Genomic DNA, 21,551 nt, shown 5'->3' on the forward strand with positions numbered 1-21,551 from the left:
TTCAGTTCTGTGAATGCTCACTCACGTTTGTGTGTTTATTGAAATTCATTGTCATGGTTATTTCATCCCAAAGATGTCCATTGTTCTCGTCCCCATGGATCTGTGTTTGTGACCCAGTTTTAACATCTAAAGATAAACACAGAAAACAAGTCCTTAATAACTTTTTTAATCCACCTTTACACTTCTTTCTGTATTTCCCACTGTCTCAATTTTTCTTTCCTTCTCTTCTGCTATCTCTTACGTGTTACCGTCTTTCCATTCCACGGTCCCAATGTGCATTCCACCAAGTGTATATTCCACTTTGCCTCCCCTCTACCGTAGAGCGTGATGAGTCCTCAACCAGAATTAAGATCTGGTGCTCACAGGCACCTGTTTAATTTCCCTGGTGCGAACTTTGTATCATACTAGGGAGAATATTCATTTAAATCATTTTCTACTTTCTGTCTCAAAGTTTCTGAAATCTAGATATACCTTTTCTGATGGTTATCTTTGAATAAGGTCTTCCTGAAGTAGAAAAAACATTCAAGGTACAAATGCTTTAATCTATTCATATAGAACAAGTAATATGGGAATTAATATGGCTTGCCAAGTCACATAGAAGTTAAATTTTTTGTTTTAGAAAATCTTGCTATAATTTTATTTGGATAGTATTATATTGATATTATTTATTTTATTTTTAAATTTTATCTTTTTTTAGCTTTGTCACCTGACACCAGTGTTTCAGTCTTTACCTGGCAGGTGAATATATATGGACAGGGAAAGCCTTCTATATATTTGGGACTTTTCGACATAAATCGTTGGTATCATGCACAAATGCCAGACTCACTAAGGTATGGTTCTCGCTATCTTTCCTCTCTGGTATTTGTATGTGTAGCAGTTCAGTGACTTCATAATTTTATAAAATTTTCTTTTAGATCAGGAGAATATCTGCATAATTGCCCTTACTTTGCACTGTGGTCACTGGATTCCGTTGTAAGTAGGATTTCTCCACATTACATCTTGGATATACTAGTACATGAGAGAAGTTTAAGTCGAGGAGTGCCTCCTTCATACCCACCTCCTGAGCAGTTTTTTAACCCAAGCACTTACAGTTTTGGTATGTATCCCTTAACAGTCACCTTTGAGGAAAGTAGTATGTGAAGAAAATATGTAGCACTTTGTGTTTGTGTAAGATACTGGCTGTATTGTCTGTTCATAGATTGTAATAATGAGTCTTGATACAGGGATAACTTAGGAAATTAATATATGCACATGGAAGATTTTAATATTTTTGTTTTATAAAGAAATTGACACCGTTTTTTAATTTGGTAGGCAATATTAACTCATTTAATGCGTCTTTTTAGTTTAAAAATATCTGTAGGGTCCCTAAAGCTGGTTGAAAACTTATTTCATGTAATAACTTAATGTTTCACCTAGAAAGTTCTTGTTACTCATTGTATTATCACAAATATAATATGCAAGTGGGTTTTCTTTTTTAGATGCCACTTGTTTGTTAAACTCAGGAGTTGTTCATTTGACTTGTACTGGCTTTCAGAAAGAGGTAGGTAATGGCATGGTGAGCAAAGTGTCTCTTACTAAACTGAAGTCACATGAAGATATAAACTTTGAGTCTTTTATAAATGACAGCTCTGGCTAGGTTTATCAGATTAGCAGCTAGTAGCCTCAGTCACTGTTGGCGACCAGTCAGGGGGTGCTTAGGAAAGTTTTTTATGCATCTTATCTGGATTTTAGCTATTTAGATCTCACAGACAAGAGGGAAGTGGAGCCTGTGAGGCTACCTGCTAAAGACTGTTTTTCCAGGGAAGCATCATGTGGCAGCATTTAATTGGTGATCAGATAGATGTGGATAATTTATTATTCAAATCATATTTCTTTACATTAGACCAAGAAGATTTAAACTGTAATTTTTGTTTGACAAGATCTGTCAAATCAGTCATAAAAACATATAAGCTAAATATGCCACCATTACCAGTTTTATTACTTCTAACCAGCAAGCATTGGTTTAGTTCAACAACCTATAAATTCTTTTCTTTGCAAAAAGTAGAAAAATGGAGTTCTACACAATTTCCATGTAGGTTTTTTTTGTTTGGTTTGGTTTGGTTTGGTTGTTTTTTCTTTTTTTTTTTTCTTTTTTTTTTTTTGCGGGGTGGGAGTTAATTTTTTTTAAAGATGTATTGATTTATGTATACAGAGCTGGGGTGCAGGCCAGAGGCTCAGGGGCAGTGAGAGGATTCACCAGAGACAGCGGGGAGCAGAACAGGCCGACTGAGTACACTACTGAGGGGAGCAGCGGGCAGGTCAGGAGAGGCCTGCCGCGCCCTGTGGGTCACCAGGGATTGAACTTGCACCAAAGCGGCTGCACCAGCTTGCAGTGTTAGGTCCTAACCCGTTGTGCCATGAGGGAGGGCCTGTGTTTTATTTAAGTGTAAATTACAGTAATGCGTATAATTTTTCTTAGATTTGATTACTTGGGTTAAAAATTGATAACTTATTAATCGATCTGTTACAGACTTTGACTTTTTTAAAGAAATCAGGACCATCCCTCAATGAAGTCATTCCTGATGGCTATAATCGCTGTCTTGTGGCTGGCCTGCTCTCACCAAGGCTTATTGATATTCAGCCTTCCAGCTTAAGTCAGGTGAGATCATCGAACTATTTTCTTGTGGGTCATGTTAACATTCTATAGAATAAAAATATTATGCTAAGTGAAGTAAGTCGAAAGGACATACACTGTGTTACTTTACTCGTGGAATTGAGAAGCAAACACAGGAGCTGCTAAAACAAAGCCTAGAAATGCTACAGTAGGACTGAGCCTATTAGAGTGGGAAGAGTGGGGAGGCGCGAGCAGAGGGGTAAGGGCCACTGGCCTGAGGACAGCGATAGTGATGAGTGCGGCGACTTCCACCAGAGACAGGAACCTGTTCCCCTGACGCCTACATAATGCAATATTGTACAGCGTGTTATCTCAGAAATTATTAGATCAGTTCTGTGGGGGAACAGAAAAGGAGGCTAAGTAGTGTGGTGCCTGCTTGGCATGACTAGTAACCATGGTCTTAAGTTTGGGTAGGTTCCAGTAGGTGGCAGCTGGCACCAAGTTCACTTTGCTATGTTCGATGCGTTAGTACAGAAAGCACATTATGGCTATAGGTATGTCGTGGATAGTGGTTATTATATCAGTCTTGGAGCCATTTTCTTTCCTCCAGAATGAATAACATAGGCATAAGAGAATGAGAGCATACGAAAAAGAATTGTCTTTTCTTAGATGAACCCGAGGGTATCCACAGTGTTGGAACTTAGCCTAAAACTACTAGAGCTACTGAGTCAGAAACTGCGGGAATGGGCCCAGAAATCTATTTTAATAAACCTTTAATATGATTCTGATGTAGTATTAAAAGAATGCTCTGTAGAGGCTAGTAGCTCATGAAAAGGTATTAGTGAAGAGACCATGTTCCTGCAAAGTGATAGTTAACAGTATCAGACTCTGTTGTAGCAGCAAAAATCTTAACTTCTCACTAAGTATTTGTAGTCCCCTCTCAGTTTACCTGACCCCAATTCTTTTTACCAATAAGGAGTCATTCTTACAAATGAAAGTATTGCCTAGACACAGCTCTTAATTCACATATGTTTTAACTCAGTATTTGTTAGTAAAATATGCTGGAAGAAAGGAAACCAACTCCAGGTCATCTTCCTATGAAAAGAGAAAATGTCTTAGCCCCTTTTCCCCAAGTCATGTCTACATTAACTAAATAACTAACAGATGCGTGCCACAATGGATTACTAGAAGAAAGAAACTTAGACATATTGGTCATAACGTAAATATCACTGTTGGTCGTTTAATAACTTTTGCTTGGAATTTAATAGTTAATGTTATGGAAATAAAGAGAAAACCATTCAGTATTATCAGATTTTTATGTTGTGTCTGTATAAATGTTATTCACTATATAGCCTTGTAGTGATCAATGTTAGCTTTTATTCTGATGTGTAACTTGTTTTTTCCCTGACGTATCTGAGTGGCTCTTCTATTTTTAAAAAAACTTTTCTGGTCTTTCATTCACACAACCTTAATTTTTTTTATTCTCGGTTTGTTTTAACTCTTTGTGGATCCCCATTAGACAGATGTTGGAATGTTGACTACCCCAGTTGACACCCTGCTAGGTTATCTTTATCTTCCAACTGTTTGTCTCTTCCTTTGGTTCTATTTTGTGGGAGTTTTTTATTTCTATATTTTTAAAATACTGACCCTCATTTTAAATCTCTGTGAATTGTAGTGAGTAGCAAAATAGAATTTCCACCATATTTGTATTTTTTTTTATAACATATGGCATATAGCGGAAAATAAAAGCAAAAGCTGATGTCAATTTTTCCTGGTTATAACAAATTGCTTTAGTGAGTTTTCATTTAGAATCATGCAAAATTTTCAAGATAGTAAATGTCTTAAATTTATTGATTCTGTTATTAAACGGCTTGTATTTAATGATATAAATAGCTTTCAACATCTTCAGGTTACAGTGACTTTAGCTTTATTGAAAATGTAATTCATAACCCTACAAGTGACCTACTTAAAGTAGTCTGTTTATAAGAATACTTCTGTCTCTAGATTTACCTTTTCTAGACATTTCATATAGATGGAATAAGTAAATTTGTGGTGTTTTGTTTCTGGCTTCTTTGACTTAAGGCCATGTTTCCAAGATTCAGCCACATGGCAGCATCTGAACCATGTTGTGGTTGTGCAGTCTGTGTATTAAGTGTGCCGCGTTGTGCCGCGTTTGGTTTATCCTTTTCTTCAGTTGGTGGTTATTGGGGTTAAATAATGTTTCACTATAGACATGTTTTCCTTATTTTCTCTTGTCCCTGTGTGTGGAACGGTTGGGTCATGAGAACTCTGAGATTTTGAGGCACCATTAGATTGTTTTAAAGTTTTATCCTTAATTTTTTAAAAATTCAAGAAATGAGATGTAAGCCAGAGAGAGGTACAGGGGGAGGTTGAGAGGATTGATTCACCAAGACAGAGTGGGGAGCAGGATAGGCAGATCTACTGAAACACACTGCTGCAGGGAGCAGTGGGGAGACAGGAGAGGTCTGCTGCGCTCTATGGGTCAGCCCCTGGCCGGGGATTGAACTTGTGCTACATGGCTTGGAAAAGCTTGATAGCACTGAGACTTTAACCCCTGTGCTGCCAGGGAGGCCCCATATTGATTTTTAAAAGCTTTTCAAATTTTACATTCTGAAATAGACTGCTGCCACTGAGTCTGTGATCATAATCCTTTGTTTCCTTTAATTTTTTTTTTTTTTTTAATTTTTAATGCATGGTTTAGGAAGAACAGTTAGAAGCTATATTATCAGCAGCAGTTCACACAAGTTCCCTGGGACTTTTGACTGGATGTATCAAAAGGTGGATAACAGAAGGTAAGATTAGAAATGTTAATATTTTAGAAATTACTTTTATTCTACAAATCCTTGACTTACTGGTTTTAGAGATTTTTAGTTAAACTTTAAGATGTATGTATTCATATACTTTCAAGATGTATGTAGTGTGTATACATGCACTCAGAGGTGATAGAGCCTGTGTGCCCCTTAATGCCTTTGCGCATCACCCTACTGTGGTTAAGACCTGGCAGAGGGTCTGTCAGGTTTCCTTTAATCCACAGCCGCCTGCCCCTTCCTCCACTGCTAGCCCCTGGCAACTATTAATCTCATCTCTGGTTATTTAATATACCAGCTTAATGAAATCTCACCAGTTGTATTGATAATGTTCTTTGTAGTATTTTCAGGAAACTGGAATCCAGAATCCAATCCAGATCCAAACTTGGTGGTGTAGTTTTCATGCTTTTTAAATCTCTCTTTATCTTGTATGTTTCTTTAGCTTTTGTTCTTTGCAGACATTGCAATTTTTAAAAGAATAAAGTCTGTTACTTTACAGACTGCCCCGAAGTTTGGCTTTACCTTTCCTCAGGGTTGTTTTACTTTTTTCACAGCAGTACAGTATCAGATGTTGTGCTGCCTACTGACGAGCACTGAGAGAGAGAAGGCTGCGCATTACCGTTTTGTCTCCAGTAATGTCGGCGCCAACACTTCACTCTTGCTTACAGTAGTTTCTGTCAGGTTTCTTCACTGAAAAGTTACTAGTTTTCTGTTTGTGATTAGCAATCATTTTTTTCTTTCACTTTTCCAAATTAGAACAACCCAATTCTGCTGCTAATTTGCGCTTTGTTCTCGAATGGACGTGGAATAAAGTGATTGTCACAAAAGAAGAATTTGACAGGCTATGTAAGTAAAATATTAAGAAACTGGTTGGTTTTAGGTACATAGCATTAATAATTATTAATCATTTTGAAATTGCAAGCTCTTCTAAAGAAGTCCCAAAAGAAGATTATTTCTTTCTGCATTAGAGTGACAGAATTTTCACCAAGATTTTGCAACAAATTGTTAAACTAGCAGCATGTTAATGAGCAAGGTTCAGGTTGTACACATCATTTTTCATGTTAGGAATTTTGTTTCTAAAGTATGCTGATGATAGACTAGGATCAGTATATCAGTTACCTCATTTTCTGTTTGTTTATGAATATAAAAGAACTGAATGGCAGGGTGAAAGCGCAGCACCTTTTCTGACAGGTTATAGACATCATGGCAAGTCACTTTTGTGTTGTGTACTTTGGCTCTGTTTTGAAATATCTTGTGAATATTGACTTGTTAGCATAATATCACATTAAGAGTAATTTGATTACCCTTTGTGTGAAAATAAAATTTGTTTATTTTGAAGTGCTTTCATTAATTATTACTGTGTCTTGGTGAATGAACAATAACACTTTTGTTATTCGTAGAGTTTTTGAATAAGTTGATAGACATGGAGTTGTACATTATTTTAGGGCATACTTATAAACCTGAAAATCTTAAATATTTTAGGAATTGATTGCATAATAGAAGCCTGAACACCTCATTATTCAATATTGGCATAAAATATTTATTTTTTAGAGTAAACTGTTGCCAGGACTGATCACATAAATTATATAAAAAGAAAAATTAGTTCACCTCAATTCATAAATTGTGTGGTTTTATTATGCTCTGAATTCCAGAATGTGGAATTCAGGGTTGAGCATCAATGACTCTTCTTAAAAACTAAGATTAACTAAAATGTAATATGTAAAAAATATGATACATGTTTTAAGTACATTGAAAGCAAGGCGAATAATTTGATTTGAGAAAGGATTTAGTATTAAGATACTTGTTTTCTGGACCACTTGCATGTTAAACATTAATGTAACTAAATCTTACCTAAAAGATGTAACCAATAGCAACTAAAATACCCTTTTCTCTGCAAAAATTGTATTTGAAAACTTACTTAGTCTTGAGTTTGAAGTGAAAGGATAGCTGAGTCTACAATGCATCATATAATAAACATTAACTTCATTGTATTAAGATACGAATCAAGTCTTTCCCCTTTGAAGATTGACTTGGAACAAAAGTTTCTTAAGGAATGTCAGTTACTATGCCAAGAGATAAGCCAGAAAGTGAAAGAGTCAAATAGTGTCATTTATCTTTGGAAGGTAGATATCAAAAGAAGCATATAATTGGCAAAACACAAAAGCAGTTCTTAGACCCTTTACAAACTACTGGTTACCAGAGGGAGGGAAGGAGGAGAGAGGAAGGGGTAGAGGAAATGGGAAAGAAAGGGCGGTCTTGGTGGAGGAGGCTTGGTGGGGCGTGATGGAGCATTTGCACAGAGGGAAAAATAAAAATGCAGCTCCCAGAGGTGGTCCTACATACTGATAAATTAGCAAAAGAAATACTAATCACAAAACAGGTTCTAATGTAAACAAAGAAAAACATTGAATGAGAGTTAATCTCTGGCAGGTAAGAAGTAGCATTTATGTTGTTATCTGCTCACATTTTGTTTTCCTCATACATGTTTTTTAAATAATTTGTCCATTTGAGTTTGTTGAAGAGTGTTTGCAACTTCAGGTTTTTATTTGTAAATCTCAATGTGTATTTGTGGCTAGTAGGCATTTGAGAGATTCTGTGTTTGTGAACTTAATTCATCCAGATTTACGAATGTGTCGAAACTAACCTTGTGTTCTGTCTCGGAAGGCGCACCACTGTTTGATGGTTCGTGTCGCTTCATCGACCCACAGACCATACAGGCTATCCAGCAGTGCCATTTGCTTCTTAGCAACCTTACCACAGTCTTAAGCTGCTTTGCAACTGAGGCCCAAGAGATCACTGAGAGAGGTTTGCTCTTTTTTGTATATAGATAAAAGTTGCTCCTGGGTTTTTTTTTCCCCCTTCATGGTTATAACAAATATAAATGTCCGTGACTCAAGAGTACTAGAGTGTAGAGCAGCTATTATGTTTCAGGTGCTGACAGTTTTTGTTTTCATGCTGCATCATTAGATATGCCATGAACATAGAATTAGCTTGAAGTTTTTTTCCAGTCATTTACTCTGGTAGAATTAAAAAATTTAGAATTATGTGTAAAATTGTTTTCATAGAGGTCTTTATAATGCACCTTCGTTTTGTCATTCAAACAAAATGACTGTTTATTGAAAGGCTTGAATTTCAGACTAATAGCCTGAATTTGTGATGCAAATTTGACTTCTGAAAGCAACCACTGAAAGTGCAGCCAGTTTACCTGACATCTCCAGTGGGTTATCTTAGCAGTCAGATCATTCAGGCAGATTTTGTGCAAAATTACATACTGTTAAAGATAACTACATAGCTTTTAAAACGTGTTCGAGTGCCTTGGTGTTTTGGTTGTGGTCAGTAAATTGGAAGTTAAACAGCTCTTATTGACTCTTCTCTTTAGGTCTTATGGACTTACACAATAAGTATATGGTCACCCAGCTCATCTGTCAGTATGCACAAGTGCTTCTCTGGTTCTCCCATTCGGGGCTTTTGCCAGAAGGGTTAGGTAAGGACCCACTCTGTCAACACTGAAACAAGTGGTTTTGGTAAACTGTGTTCTGATGTTTTGGGTCATCTTTCTTTCGTCTCATTTATGTTTTCTTCCATTCTTGACTTTCCCCTTACTTTGTGTTGTACTATTAGGGCATCACCCCCACATCTGTAACACATACGCTTACTGTACTGAATCTCACTCAGAAGGAAAACAAGCTTGAGAAAACATGGTTCCCGAAAGTGGGTTAATTATAATCAGCTCTAATTTATCCTTTCCTTTAAGGGTTTTAAGATGATTCTAAACCAGTGTTATTTGTCATCAGTATTCCCTTTCATGTAAGACTTTTACCAATGCCAAGAAATAGAGAGTTTATTTGTTTAGAGCACCATTCTAAAGTGTCCCGCTTCTTGCAGTTCCAAGAAAGACGTAAGATTTTATTTAGCAGTGCTTGCATTCAAGTGATCATTTGTGTCTAAGGGAATAAATCATTTTCTGTAAAAGCTTTAACGGAGTTTTAACAGTAGTCCTTGTTACAAGCTTTGAGGTACTTTGCTCACCTATGCATCTGGTAACAAACGGATGTGTGGTATTCTTTGATGACTAGAGTTTTAGAAGCCTGCAAGTGGCACTGTAAAGTTATAGTACATTATCAGTGTGTAAAAGTGAAATGCCAGGATATATTAGAAGTATTAACGTGCTGGCACCCTCTTTTAAACTCTAGATGATGCCGGGCAGTTGTCAAGGTTATGCTACAACTACCCTGTAATTCAGAACTACTACACAAGTCGTCGGCAGAAATGTGAGCGCTTATCAAGGTAAAATGCATTCAGAACCTGCAACATTTTAGAAAAACTTCAATAAGAATTCAGAGCTTTTTCGGATAAAGAGAATTCATCATGTTGCAAAATAATTAGATGGGTGGACTTTCCAGTGAGGTGTCATGATTTCTTAACAGAACTACTGTGTTTGTCTTCATGTTTGCCTTGATCTTTATTTTAGAACTTGAGTAGCTGCTTATTGTTTCCTAAGTGAACTGTTTCCACTGATTGATATATTAGAAGAGATTCTGTCATGTAAGCATGCATCTTTCTGAGAAGTCTTACTCAGAAAAAGACTAGAAGTTGCTCTTTATCATAACAGCATAAGATGTATCATCAACCCGTTATTTTACATTTTTTCCATTAACAGTTGCATAACATCACTGGACTTCCTCCCCAACCCTCCTTATAATTTCATTATCTCTCCCCTCCCTTCTGAAAACCTAATTATCTAGTTGGTTCTTTTGAAGTAAAGAAGTAGATGTAATAGAAGGAAAGAAAGTAGTGTTTAGGGCGTTGGCCTTACCTCTGGAATTACAGAGCCTTCTTCCTTAAGATGGAATAACAGAATTTTTGAGAAGCACATTTCGTTTAAAACAATGATTCGCAAACATTGAATGCAGACTTGTTATTTCAGAACCACCCGCAAAACAGTTTTAAAGGCTATGCCAGCTGTAATTTTGATGCATGGCAAATTGAGAACAGAGCGTTAAGATAGTGGACACGGAGTTGGCAGATTTATTTGGCGTATTTAAATATTCTGTCTGTTCCTTAAGGGGTACATCTGAAGAGATTTGCCAAGTTTTCTAATCTTATTTATCACATAAATTATAAAGTCATTATAAGGATAAACAAAATAATATGTGCAATGTGCCTTGTGAAGTGCCTAATTTATAAGAAAGAGCTCTGTAAGTAGTAGTTGCTGCTATCATTACTGTTAAGATGAAGCGACAGGGATTGCATCTACTTACACCTGGTGTAGTAGGTGTTAATACTTTCTGTAGGAGTAACTGAGGTTGAAAGACAGGTCCCGCTGATAAAGTTGAAGCTATTAACTCTCCAACTTTGAGTTACAGTATTTTCCAGCGTACATATTTCCATAATCTGTGTAACTTCTTCATGGTGTTACAAAATACAACAGCCCTATTAGATATTTGACTGGCTGAACCACATTTTTCCCTGTGACTTGAGTATGACTGAATGACTTGCTGAAGACAGAACTTAACAGCTGCTTATTTTCCTTGATTAGAGCTCCTTTATGTCTGTCTGTACTTCTGTTGATGTTAAAAATGGGGTTCTTTTCTCAACTGCTACTTTTAATAGACTCTTTCGACTATCTCATTGCTATGAGAGTGCAGTGGCTCATTGTTTTAATGATAATTGACACTAAAATTATTCTCAAAATTATTACAGAGGGAAGTGGAATCCTGATTGCTTGATGATTGATGGAATGGTCTCTCAGTTAGGAGATCGAATTGAGAAGTTGTGGAAACGAGATGAAGGAGGCACAGGAAAATATCCTCCTACTAGTTTGCATGTAGGTTTGCAATAACATCACTCAAAGAGTATACAACAAGTTGAGGAGGGGGAGGATAAGGCATGCTTAACTGTTTACAGCTGGCACAGGCTTGGCATAAACAGGGAGCATGAATAAATGAACATAGAAGGTGAACTGAAGTTTTTGTTCTTTTTACAGGCACTACTTGACATATACCTACTGGACAACGTGACTGAAGCAACCAAACATTTTGTTGTATCCTTGAAATGTTTATCAAATAATTATTTTACCAAAATCATAAAATTTCATAGTAGGGACCTTACATACTTAATTCAGTCCTGGTCTGCTTTTGTGGATTTTGGAAAGAAGTTGTTTGTTTGTTTGTTTGTTTGTTTGTTTGTTTAAGATTTATGCCTATAGAACTGGGGTACAGGCCAGGGATGGGGGGTTGAGAGGATTCACCAGAGACAGAGTAGAAAGCAGACTAGGCAGATCTACTGAAATACACTGCTGAGGGGAGCAGCAAGCAAGCAGGGTCAGGAGAGGTCTGCTGTGCCCTGTGGGTCAGTCCCGGGCTGAGGGCCAGACTTGTACTACAGTGGCTGCACTAGCTTCACAGTGCTGGGCTTTGACCCGTTGTTACTATAAATAACTATGTAGACGTTATTCTTTGCTTATTGTCCTTAACTCTCTCTTTTTTAAAGACAATTTATTTGCTACTTGATATTATGTATTCCTTTCCAAACAAAACAAATGCTTCCATTGAATCATTTCCAACTGCCTTTGCCGTTTCTTGGGACCAGGTCAAACTTATTCAAGGATTTTGGTTGATAGATCATAATGATTATGAGGTAAGTTTCTTAGTTCACGTAGAATGTACACTTTCCCAGTCAGCATTCAAGAAAACTGTATTCCCAGATTAAATTTTATATTCAATATATGCATTCTGCTCCTATAAAGTAACTCAGTTTACTTAATAATTCACGTTACGCAGTAAGAATAGAAGAATAAAATACCTCACCATGCCAGATTCCTTTCTAAGGAAGAAACTAAGCAAGTAAGCAGTTAAACCTATGAGAGCTGTTGGGGAACCATGGAAGGCAGGGAGTAAATACTGCCTTCAGCATTGGTAAATACTGAAATTGGTGTTAGATTACAATGTCTTCATAAAATCTCAAAAGTGTAGGCCTTTATCTAGAAATAAAATGTACCATAAAGTAGCTTTTATTTTAAAGTTGTTTTTTCTTGGGTTTTGCTTCCTTATAATGCCTGCTTTATCAATTTTCTTACAATTTTTACAGAGTGGTTTGGATCTTCTGTTTCACCCAGCTACTGCGAAGCCTGTAGCATGGCAACACTCAAAGATTATTCAAGCCTTCATGAGTCAGGGTGAACACAGACAAGCCCTCAGATACATTCAGACAATGAAGCCAACAGTGTCCAGTGGTAGTGATGTTATCCTTCACCTTACCGTTTTGCTTTTTAATAGGTAAGTATGTGATTTCAAAGTACATACAAGTTCTTGGTCATGTATATTAGTAAAGTGCAATTGATGAAATTAGCATTGTGTAATATTTTACTTTGGTTTGATTTCATTACATAGTATTCTTAGGGTTCTTTTTTTTTTTTTTTTTTTAAGATTTTATTTCTGCATATAAGAACTGGGGTGTAGGCCAGAGGTGTCCCAGGTGAGAGGATTCATCAGAGACAGAGTAGGGAACAGAAGGGGCAGATCTACTGAGATATGCTGCTGAGGCGGCAACAGGTGAGACAAGAAAGGTCTGCTGGGCCATGTGTGGATCACTCCCTGGCCAGGAATTGAACTCGTCCACCGTAGCTAATAACGTGATAGTGCTGTTAACACGCGCCACCGGGATTTTTGATCTGTCTGCGCTAAGTAATCAGTATGCCAAACCACAGGTGTGATGGAATGTCCATCAATGAAGATCACCATGGATAGGCAGGCCATCCAGTGTAGAGGCTTTAGGAATAGAGAAGTATACTACAGGATACTTGAAAATTAATTATGATGCATAGCGTAATGGTAGATTCGAGGTAAAAAAAAAAAAAAACTTTAAATTTTTCAGCTCTTTAACTTTAGTCTTAGTAAGTTGAAGAGGGTGACCCATTTTTTTGTTTGTTTTTGAATAGTATGATATGTATATACTTGATTCAAAACATATAAAAAACCTTTTTGGTTTCCCTAGGAAACCAATCAGTGTCATTTCTTCTGTGTAGTTCCCAAGATTCTGCTAATGCTATCCACTAGCAAATACATTGGGTAGTTGAAAGTCATGACCTTTTCTGTGTACAGATAAGTCATGGCTTTTATGATGACCCGTATGTTTGTATTCCCTTTTAGAAAGGTAAACAGTACATTTTATACTTTCTCCTGCAATGTATTTTTTCATTTTCTCAATACTTTGGCATTCATTTCACAGTAGTACATGAAAAGCCTCGGTACTCCGACTGTTGCATAGTAGTTCGTTGTGTGAATCACTGGGTATCTTAAGTCAGTTTTTTTTTTTTTGCCATTTTCAGTCTTTAACCATGAGTTGTCACACATTTTGCATTGCCACAACTCATAAGATCCTGGATGTGAAGTTACAGGGTGAAAGGATATTTCAGTTGTAGTTGTAGCAAATGAACTTTCCAAGTGTTTGTGCCATTTTAACCTCTCACTGTTGTGTGGTATGCCGGCACATCCATCTCACAGGTAGAAACCATAATGTATTCGATCACGTTTTAGCAGCAACATCTTTTCACGGAGAGGTTTTGTTTCAGCTACCTGCCCATTGTTTTTTTCTATGTGTTGTTAGAATTCTTTATATTATGGCTATTAACCTTTGAGATCGTTATTTTCTTGTCTGTCATTTGTCTTTTTACTTTGCTTTATAATGGGTTTATAACTGCGGAAAAATTTTTTTATGAAGACCTAAGTTTTCGATATTCTTAAGATATGTCTTGTTCACACCAATTTTTTTTCCATTCTCATGGTTTTTACTACCAGGGCTTCTGCTTAGGCATTTTTATTCTACCTTGTCTTCTGTCTCGAAAGTTATCAATTTCTCAAAAAAATTCTAACTGCTCTTTTAATCATGATCAATCTTACTGGATTTTTGTGTGTAACGTAAATGTATTTATGTCTTCTATAACTTGTGCTATTGGCATTAGCAAACTTCATTATAATTAGTATTCAGTAAACTGTCATAGCACATTTTATTTATATGTGCAAATTATCTTGCGATTTCTTAGGTTGAATAATTTGTTTTGAACATTTTTAAAAAGCTTTTTTGAATACTAAACATTGATAAATTCGGATTTCAGGTGCATGATTGAGGCTTGGAGTTTATTACGGCAGCACTCCACCAGGCTAAACATAGAAGAGTTACTGAAGCACACATATGAAATCTGTCAGGAAACGGGCCTGATGGAGGATTTGTTGAAGCTGCCATTCACAGACACAGAGCAGGTAATCACTCACCTGTATGAATTTGTCAGAAATTCAGAACAAGTTAGTAATTTACACATTAATTTTGTTCTTCCTAGGAGTGTTTGGTGAGATTTTTGCAGTCCAGCACCAGTGTTCAGAACCACGAATTCCTTTTAGTTCACCATTTGCAACGTGCCAATTATATCCCTGCCTTGAAACTGAACCAAACTCTGAAGATTAATCTCATGGTACAGTTCATTTTACTTTTGAGGTACAAATGAATAAGGGCAACTGAAGACTTTATGTAAGAGCTTCCAGTCTGGCGATCACAGGGCTTAGAGAATAAGAACATGGACTTCAGGTGTCAGGCCCGTTATTAGTTTGTTCTAAGCTTTGTTTTCTTATCTGTGAAGTCTTTGGAAAGTAGTGTTGGCATTATATGTATGTGCTTAGTAAATGATAGCCATTGTTTTCGTAGTTGTGAAGAAGACTCAATAGGAGAAATGTAGAATTCTGTCTGTTTGTAAGAACTGATAGGATAAAATAAGGTGTACAGGTCCTGGGATTAGAAGAATGGATATGCTACTAGAGGAAGATATTCTTGGGTTTTAATAATTATGGTATGTTCAATAGAATGATCGTGATCCTCGTTTGCGGGAGAGATCAGTGGCTCGAAATTCTATACTAGACCAGTATGGGAAAATCCTTCCTAGAGTCCAGCGAAAATTAGCCGTTGAGAGAGCAAAGCCCTACCATCTGTCAACATCAGTTCTTCGTGAAGGTAAAATTTCATTGAAACATGACAGCCAGGATTATGGCAGTGGGTTACTGTATCTGGCCATGCGTGCAGGGAATATCATCTGAGATGGAGGGTGCGGTATTTCTTTTACACAAACAACCCTGTAACCAAGTTACGAGTATCAAAAAGTAATAGATAATGTTTGATACAACCATGGGACTATAAACACAGTCATTTTAAAATTAAATTTTAATTTTATGTTAAAAAAGAAAAATGCATTAAATTAATTGGCCAGAAAAGAAATTGAATGGTTATCTTCTGAAACGGTTGTTACATTTAGATAAAAACAAAACTGCCACAAGAAATGTGAGACTTTCTTTCACCATCTCCCCACATCCCAAATTGTTAAATTTCTGCATAGACATTGCTAAATCAAATATAGTTTTAATCTTGTGTTCCATGTTCTCTCATAACGTTCATATTAATCTTATATTAAAATCCTTGTGTTAGAAATTAAACACTACACTCTTCATTTTACAGTTTCTAGGCCCAAACCATTATCAGCAGTTCCAAAGAAAACTGTAACAGGGACTGTGTTAACAAGATCTACTTTCATCAATAATGTTTTGTCTAAAATTGGAGAGGTTTGGACAAACAGTGAACCTAAAAATAGCATCTCCCTCTATAATAGGTACGTCTTCTTCTATCTTTTATAGTGATGCTGTGTCTTAACCTTTCTAAGATGTTGTCAGTATTCATTAACAGTCCAGCCATAAGAGGTCATTACTATATAAGACAGGATATCTTTTGTCTTTAAATTTAAAAATGATTGTGGTGTTATTTTAATTAAGCAGCGAAGTATAAAGTAAAAAATGAAAGTCTTCCTCTCCACCTTCTTAAAGCACTTTGATTACTCTTTGTGATGTATAATCAAAAGTTAAATATTAATTTTCTTTGTAGTCCTAAACTAGAAGAACCATCTCCTATAGTATATTCTCTCCCAGATCCAGAGCTGCCTGAGGCATTTGTTGGAACACCAATTTCAAAAGCCTCACAAAAAATTTCTAGGTAAGAATTTATTAAACTATTCTTAAAGACACAATGTTAGTTAAACACAGTGTAATTTTAATTATCTTTAGAATTTAAGTTTGTATTTTTGAGTGAGTTTTTAAGGCTTGTGTTTGTTTCAAATAATTTTGGCTGTATTATTTTAGAAAATCTGTATTGCTGGCAGTAAGCTTAGAATTTTTGTATGATTTCTTCACGTGTGATAATATTTTTATATCTTAGCCTATGGTTTTAGAATAGTACATAGGTAAATTGAAGTTTTACATTCAAGATGAAATTAACGTGTTTTTTTTTAAAAGAACAGTAGCTGAGAAAATGCTGACAATCTTTCAGTCACAGAGAACAAGTGTTAATATGTTCTTCATCTTTTGATGAGGCCCATGATATAACTTTTTGTTGTTTACATTTTAAAAAGGATAAAGATGACTTTATGGGAATGAAATCATTTAAATTTTTGATACTGGCACCAAAACTATTTATACAGAACATGTGCATAACGTGTATTTTTCAAAGCTTGGAAGAATTTCCTATTTTTTGGATTAAATTAAGGTGGGGTTGTTTTCTTAATTACCCTCAGGAAAATGATAAAAATATTGTTTCGAGAAACTCATGGCTTTCTGTTTTCCTCTCTGTACTACTGATTTTTTCCACAAGTCACTTTTCTTGGTCTCTTCATACTTCCATAGATCTGGTGTTCAAGAAAGAAGCATTAATAAAAGTTTACAGTTTTTTGACTAATGGCCTAAGGATTTAAATATTACTTTGAGAATCCTTTAAAGCCAATTGAGTTGTAAATATTTTTTAATAAGAATCATTCCATTCCCTAATTCTGTATTTCTCGAGCTGGTTTGCTCTGGTCGGTAGTAAGTGAATTGGATGGACTGACTTTGTGGTCAGGGTCTGTACTCTTTTGTGCGATCTGTGTATTGTCTGCAACTACAGAATTTGAAGACACCTACAACCTGTGTAGGTCAACTAGAATTTGTGCGCTGGTGACAGTATTATTTATTGCATCAGTTGTTAACTACAATTCCTAGTTCACTTTTCTTGCTGCTCGATAATTTTCTGACTTCACGAAATAATGGTGGTGGTACACTTAACTTCACATACTTTATGGGTTTGGTTAATTGATTATTTTTATTTATTTGTGCATATAAGAACTGGGATGTAGGCCAGTGGAGCCAGGGGTTTAGAGGATTCACCAGAGACAGAATGGGAGGCCGAAAAGGTGGATTGACTGAATTACACTGCTGAGGAGAGCAGTGGGCGTGTGGACTGTGCCATGCGGGTCACTCCCTGGCCAGGGATTAAATCATGCCACAGTGGCTGGCAGTAGCTTGATAGCACTGAGACTTTAGCCCTTGGGCTACTAGGAAGGCCCCTAACTTCATATATGATAGCATGTGAATATGTTTATCAGTGGATATAAAATTCTGAATAAGTAGGTAGAATATTAAATTCTTCAGGGAATCCCTTCCTTCCCCCCCCCCCCCCTTTTTCACCCCCCCCCCCAGTCTATCTCAACAAATGCTACCTGGTATTTTCTGTTCATATGTATATTCTGATTACAGACTACTGGATTTGGTTGTTCATCCTGTCCCCCAGCCTTCACAGTGTTTGGGGTTTATTCAGCAAAGCCCCCCAAGATTTCCTTTGTGCCTGGCATCTAGTTCCTTGCCCGTAAGTTTACGATCAGAAGAATCACGCCAGAATACCTCCAGGGCTTCAGAATTACATTTACTTGAAACTCCTCTTGTAGTTAAGGTGAGTATTAAATACCTAGAATTCACAACAAAGCTAGTAAGTTCTTTTTAAGTAGCAGAAGAAATTATTTGTAAGTAATATCTCTGAGTAATTGATGGCTTTTAAGTCTATTTTCCCCCCTTTGTAAAATTTTTTTGTGTGTGGTTATCTTTTTCAAAATGTTGACTAATTTTATACTGTCTTAAAAAGTTTGAAACATTTATCCTTTGACACAATTTAGGTTCACAATTACATTGTCTTTCTGAATATAAAACAAGGCCAATGCTTGTGTAGTTATTACAGAATTGGTGTATGTCCTTTGGAAAATGCTTTTCATGTTCTTAGGGGGGTTTGGGGTTTTTTTTTTAAACCTCATGTTCTAATTTTACTCAGTTTTATCAAATCTTTTTTAGTCCTACAGTTACATTTTCTGATTCTTTTGGTGATCTTTGATTCAATCTAGGATAACTCCTTCCATTTTCTTCATAAAGATCAATATCAATAGATCTATCTTTAAATTGCTTTTTATTTCACCCTTTCTGGTAAATTATTAGCTGAGAAACCAGAAACCTACACTTGTGATGATGGTAATATTAGTCTTTTACTCTTTCATCTATAAAATATTTTCATGTTTTTCTCTAGCTCCTGACCAATGTTCTTAGAAAGACTCTTCTTTCTGAATATTCCATATTTATAGTAGAGAAGCAAGGGATTCTTTTTAAGTTGAATGAAAGATACTTCAATAAATGGCAGTCTGAAAATAGTTTCAAAAGAAGTTGAAACTGTTAATAAAACTAAATCCCTGGAATTTTAATAACTCATGCAGTATTTTTTTTTTCTCTCCAGCTATCAAAAGGCAGTCATTTTACATTCTTTATAACTACATTCAAATGAAATTAAATCAGAATAATTTTGTTGTCTGCTAAGTCAGTACAGTCTAGAAAAACAATGCAATCTTGAAACAGATCTAATGGAATTTAATGATCTAATGGAACCCAGTAATTTGTTCACTAATCCTTGGAGGAGCGATTCAATTAATGGATTATTTCTACTAAATGTTTCTATCCTAATTGTCTTTATTCACTATAGTCTTCAGGTGATTCTTACAAATAAATGAGTTACTATTCTGTTAATTTGACGAAATTATAGCTTTTCCTGAAGATATAATTTATTTATTTAGATTAGCTTCCTGCAGTTAACAGAGGTCAGCTCATCTACACGGTCATCTCTTTGCTAAGTTTCCCAAGTTGTTGGTTAAATATTTTTGTCTTGGTACTTTGTTTTTTCTACTGTAACCAGAAATAACCAAGGCCTTTAGAATGATTATAGATACTACTTTACTTTAGAAAGTTGCATAAAGAATGTCCTGAGTAGAATTTTTTACTTTCTTTTAAATAATAATCTGTAGCAAAAATGGTTATTCATGTGTTTATTAGTGGTGAGAATGTAATCACTCTTACGACTCCCTTAGTTGACTTGGTTGCTAGTTATCTACATATGTGTGTGCGCCTTTTACAAATGCTGATGGTGGAATCCACTTGCTCTTTGTTATAGAAGGCTAAAACTTTGGCCATGTCAGTTACTTCCTCTGGATTTTCTGAGTTCACCCCTCAGTCCATCCTGAGATCGGGTCTTCGAGCAACACCGTTAGCATCTCCACCTCTGTCACCTGGCCCATCTCTTACTCCTCCTCTACGACTTAAAGAAACTAGGATTTCATTCATGGAAGAAGCCATGACAACAAAATGGACTGCTGAGGTGAGTTTGAGACAGAGAAGTCTTCAGAGTGGTTAGGTAAATCAGCTTAAGTAATTACCGTTGTTTTTAATATAATCTTGTAGATAATCATGAAATAAGAAGATATTAGTTTAGAAATCTCTAGGGTGTCATTGGCTGAGCGAACCCATAGAGCATAGGCGACCGGGCTCAGGCACTGAACAAACTGCCTGTGGGCAGAGAGGGGCTGGAATCAAGACAACCGAGTGCTTCTTGTTTGGGGGCTTTTTGTTTGTTTTTAGCATACTGTGTTCTTTTTTAACTGATTTATTGCCTAAATCAATATTGACCATTAAATTTTAATCAGGTAAGGATTTAGAAAAAGTGAAATTTGATTGAGAAGAGACTGGAGTGATAGTGTAGAGCTTGGAGAGAATTGACATGACTAGGATAGGTAACTTAGGACCCAGCATGACTGATTTTTACTAGTAAAAAATCTCTCCACCCCCCACCCACCCCCACAAAAAAACACATTTACTTAACAGACTGCAGATGACAGCAAAAGAGCAGTTACACCTTTTCATAACTGTGAAGTTCCAGCAGAAACTGAGTGGCTGAAGAGCAAAGATAAGAGAGCACCTTTCCCCCTGAGTAGTCCTAAAAAGGATCATCAGGAAATTGTTGTGATGTCACAGGATACGCCTTCAAAAGATTTAGAGAAATTGGATGTGAGCAAAGAAAACAGCAACACCTCAAGCAGATCTGACCAGACTACCTTGGAATATCAGGATGCCCCATCACCAGAAGACTTTGAAGATATGTTCATGGCCTCAAAACCATCGAGCTCTTCCAATGAATTAATTGTTAATTTAACTGAGCAAACTGAGAAGGATGGTGATAAAGATGCGTTTGAGCTGGAAATAACTCTTCCAGAACCGAAGAAGCAAGCCGGTAAGAATACGTTTCCAGATAATTGGCCATTGACACAAATAAAATTTGCAATGAAATTTTTTCCACTCTTAGGGAAGTAACAGGCTTACATAATTACGTGCTCACAGTATACCACGTTCTAGATTTTGTTCTTTCTACCTACAGGTATGATTTCGTATAAATATGTATGAGATTTGATGATAATTTTTGAGATTTGGTGATAACTTTTGTGAGTTCTTTTTTGAATTTGGAAATAAAATTTGAAGAACATGAATTTATGAGATGTCTGATGAGATTCTGCCTGAAGGTCTTCCTGTAGTAATAAGAAATAATACTGACTTTAAAGACTAGATTGCCATTATAATTTTTAACTTACCTACAGCTTCAACTTTCTAGAAAGCTGCTTAGAAACAGGAAATTCCTTCTCTCCAACCCTACCTCCAAAATAATTTACTGACTATCAAAATAAATTTGGTCCAAGGGCCCACGAGTTTATCTTCTTTATATTGGTCAATCAAAAAAGATACTTGTATGTGTGGCTGATGTGCTTCTGTGTATGTGCTAGTTGCACAAATCTAATTATGATACTAGTGGAAGACAAACAAGTACAACTCCTAACTTTAAATCTGTAAAGTCAAAATGCTTATATAAAATCTGTATCTGGTGGGGGTTTTTTTTGGGGGGGGGGGCAGTATTTTCTGCATAACCTGAGC

At 36.2% G+C, this 21,551-nt stretch overlaps 1 protein-coding gene across 4 annotated transcripts in view; it reads left to right on the forward strand.

The window, feature by feature from the left end:
* AHCTF1 (AT hook containing transcription factor 1) overlaps positions 1 to 21,551 on the forward strand; it is a 47,643-nt gene that overhangs the window by 11,066 nt on the left and 15,026 nt on the right. For 2 of the 4 annotated variants that reach the window (XM_012731103.1, XM_012731106.1), the window contains exons 8-28: positions 698 to 830; positions 915 to 1,096; positions 1,479 to 1,540; positions 2,510 to 2,638; positions 5,316 to 5,406; positions 6,178 to 6,267; positions 8,086 to 8,226; positions 8,801 to 8,905; positions 9,615 to 9,708; positions 11,125 to 11,248; positions 11,408 to 11,464; positions 11,914 to 12,060; positions 12,511 to 12,698; positions 14,537 to 14,681; positions 14,759 to 14,890; positions 15,276 to 15,423; positions 15,922 to 16,072; positions 16,342 to 16,449; positions 18,021 to 18,213; positions 19,747 to 19,950; positions 20,454 to 20,859. In XM_012731103.1, coding sequence (XP_012586557.1) covers positions 698 to 830; positions 915 to 1,096; positions 1,479 to 1,540; positions 2,510 to 2,638; positions 5,316 to 5,406; positions 6,178 to 6,267; positions 8,086 to 8,226; positions 8,801 to 8,905; positions 9,615 to 9,708; positions 11,125 to 11,248; positions 11,408 to 11,464; positions 11,914 to 12,060; positions 12,511 to 12,698; positions 14,537 to 14,681; positions 14,759 to 14,890; positions 15,276 to 15,423; positions 15,922 to 16,072; positions 16,342 to 16,449; positions 18,021 to 18,213; positions 19,747 to 19,950; positions 20,454 to 20,859 — 3,030 coding nt within the window. The remainder of the gene's footprint in view (positions 1 to 697; positions 831 to 914; positions 1,097 to 1,478; positions 1,541 to 2,509; positions 2,639 to 5,315; positions 5,407 to 6,177; positions 6,268 to 8,085; positions 8,227 to 8,800; positions 8,906 to 9,614; positions 9,709 to 11,124; positions 11,249 to 11,407; positions 11,465 to 11,913; positions 12,061 to 12,510; positions 12,699 to 14,536; positions 14,682 to 14,758; positions 14,891 to 15,275; positions 15,424 to 15,921; positions 16,073 to 16,341; positions 16,450 to 18,020; positions 18,214 to 19,746; positions 19,951 to 20,453; positions 20,860 to 21,551) is intronic. The other 2 variants (XM_012731104.1, XM_012731105.1) reach the window with 2 other exon arrangements.

This window comes from Condylura cristata, unplaced genomic scaffold (genome assembly GCF_000260355.1).
Source record: "Condylura cristata isolate star-nosed mole 26May11 unplaced genomic scaffold, ConCri1.0 scaffold00029, whole genome shotgun sequence".
Classification (NCBI taxonomy): domain Eukaryota; kingdom Metazoa; phylum Chordata; class Mammalia; order Eulipotyphla; family Talpidae; genus Condylura; species Condylura cristata.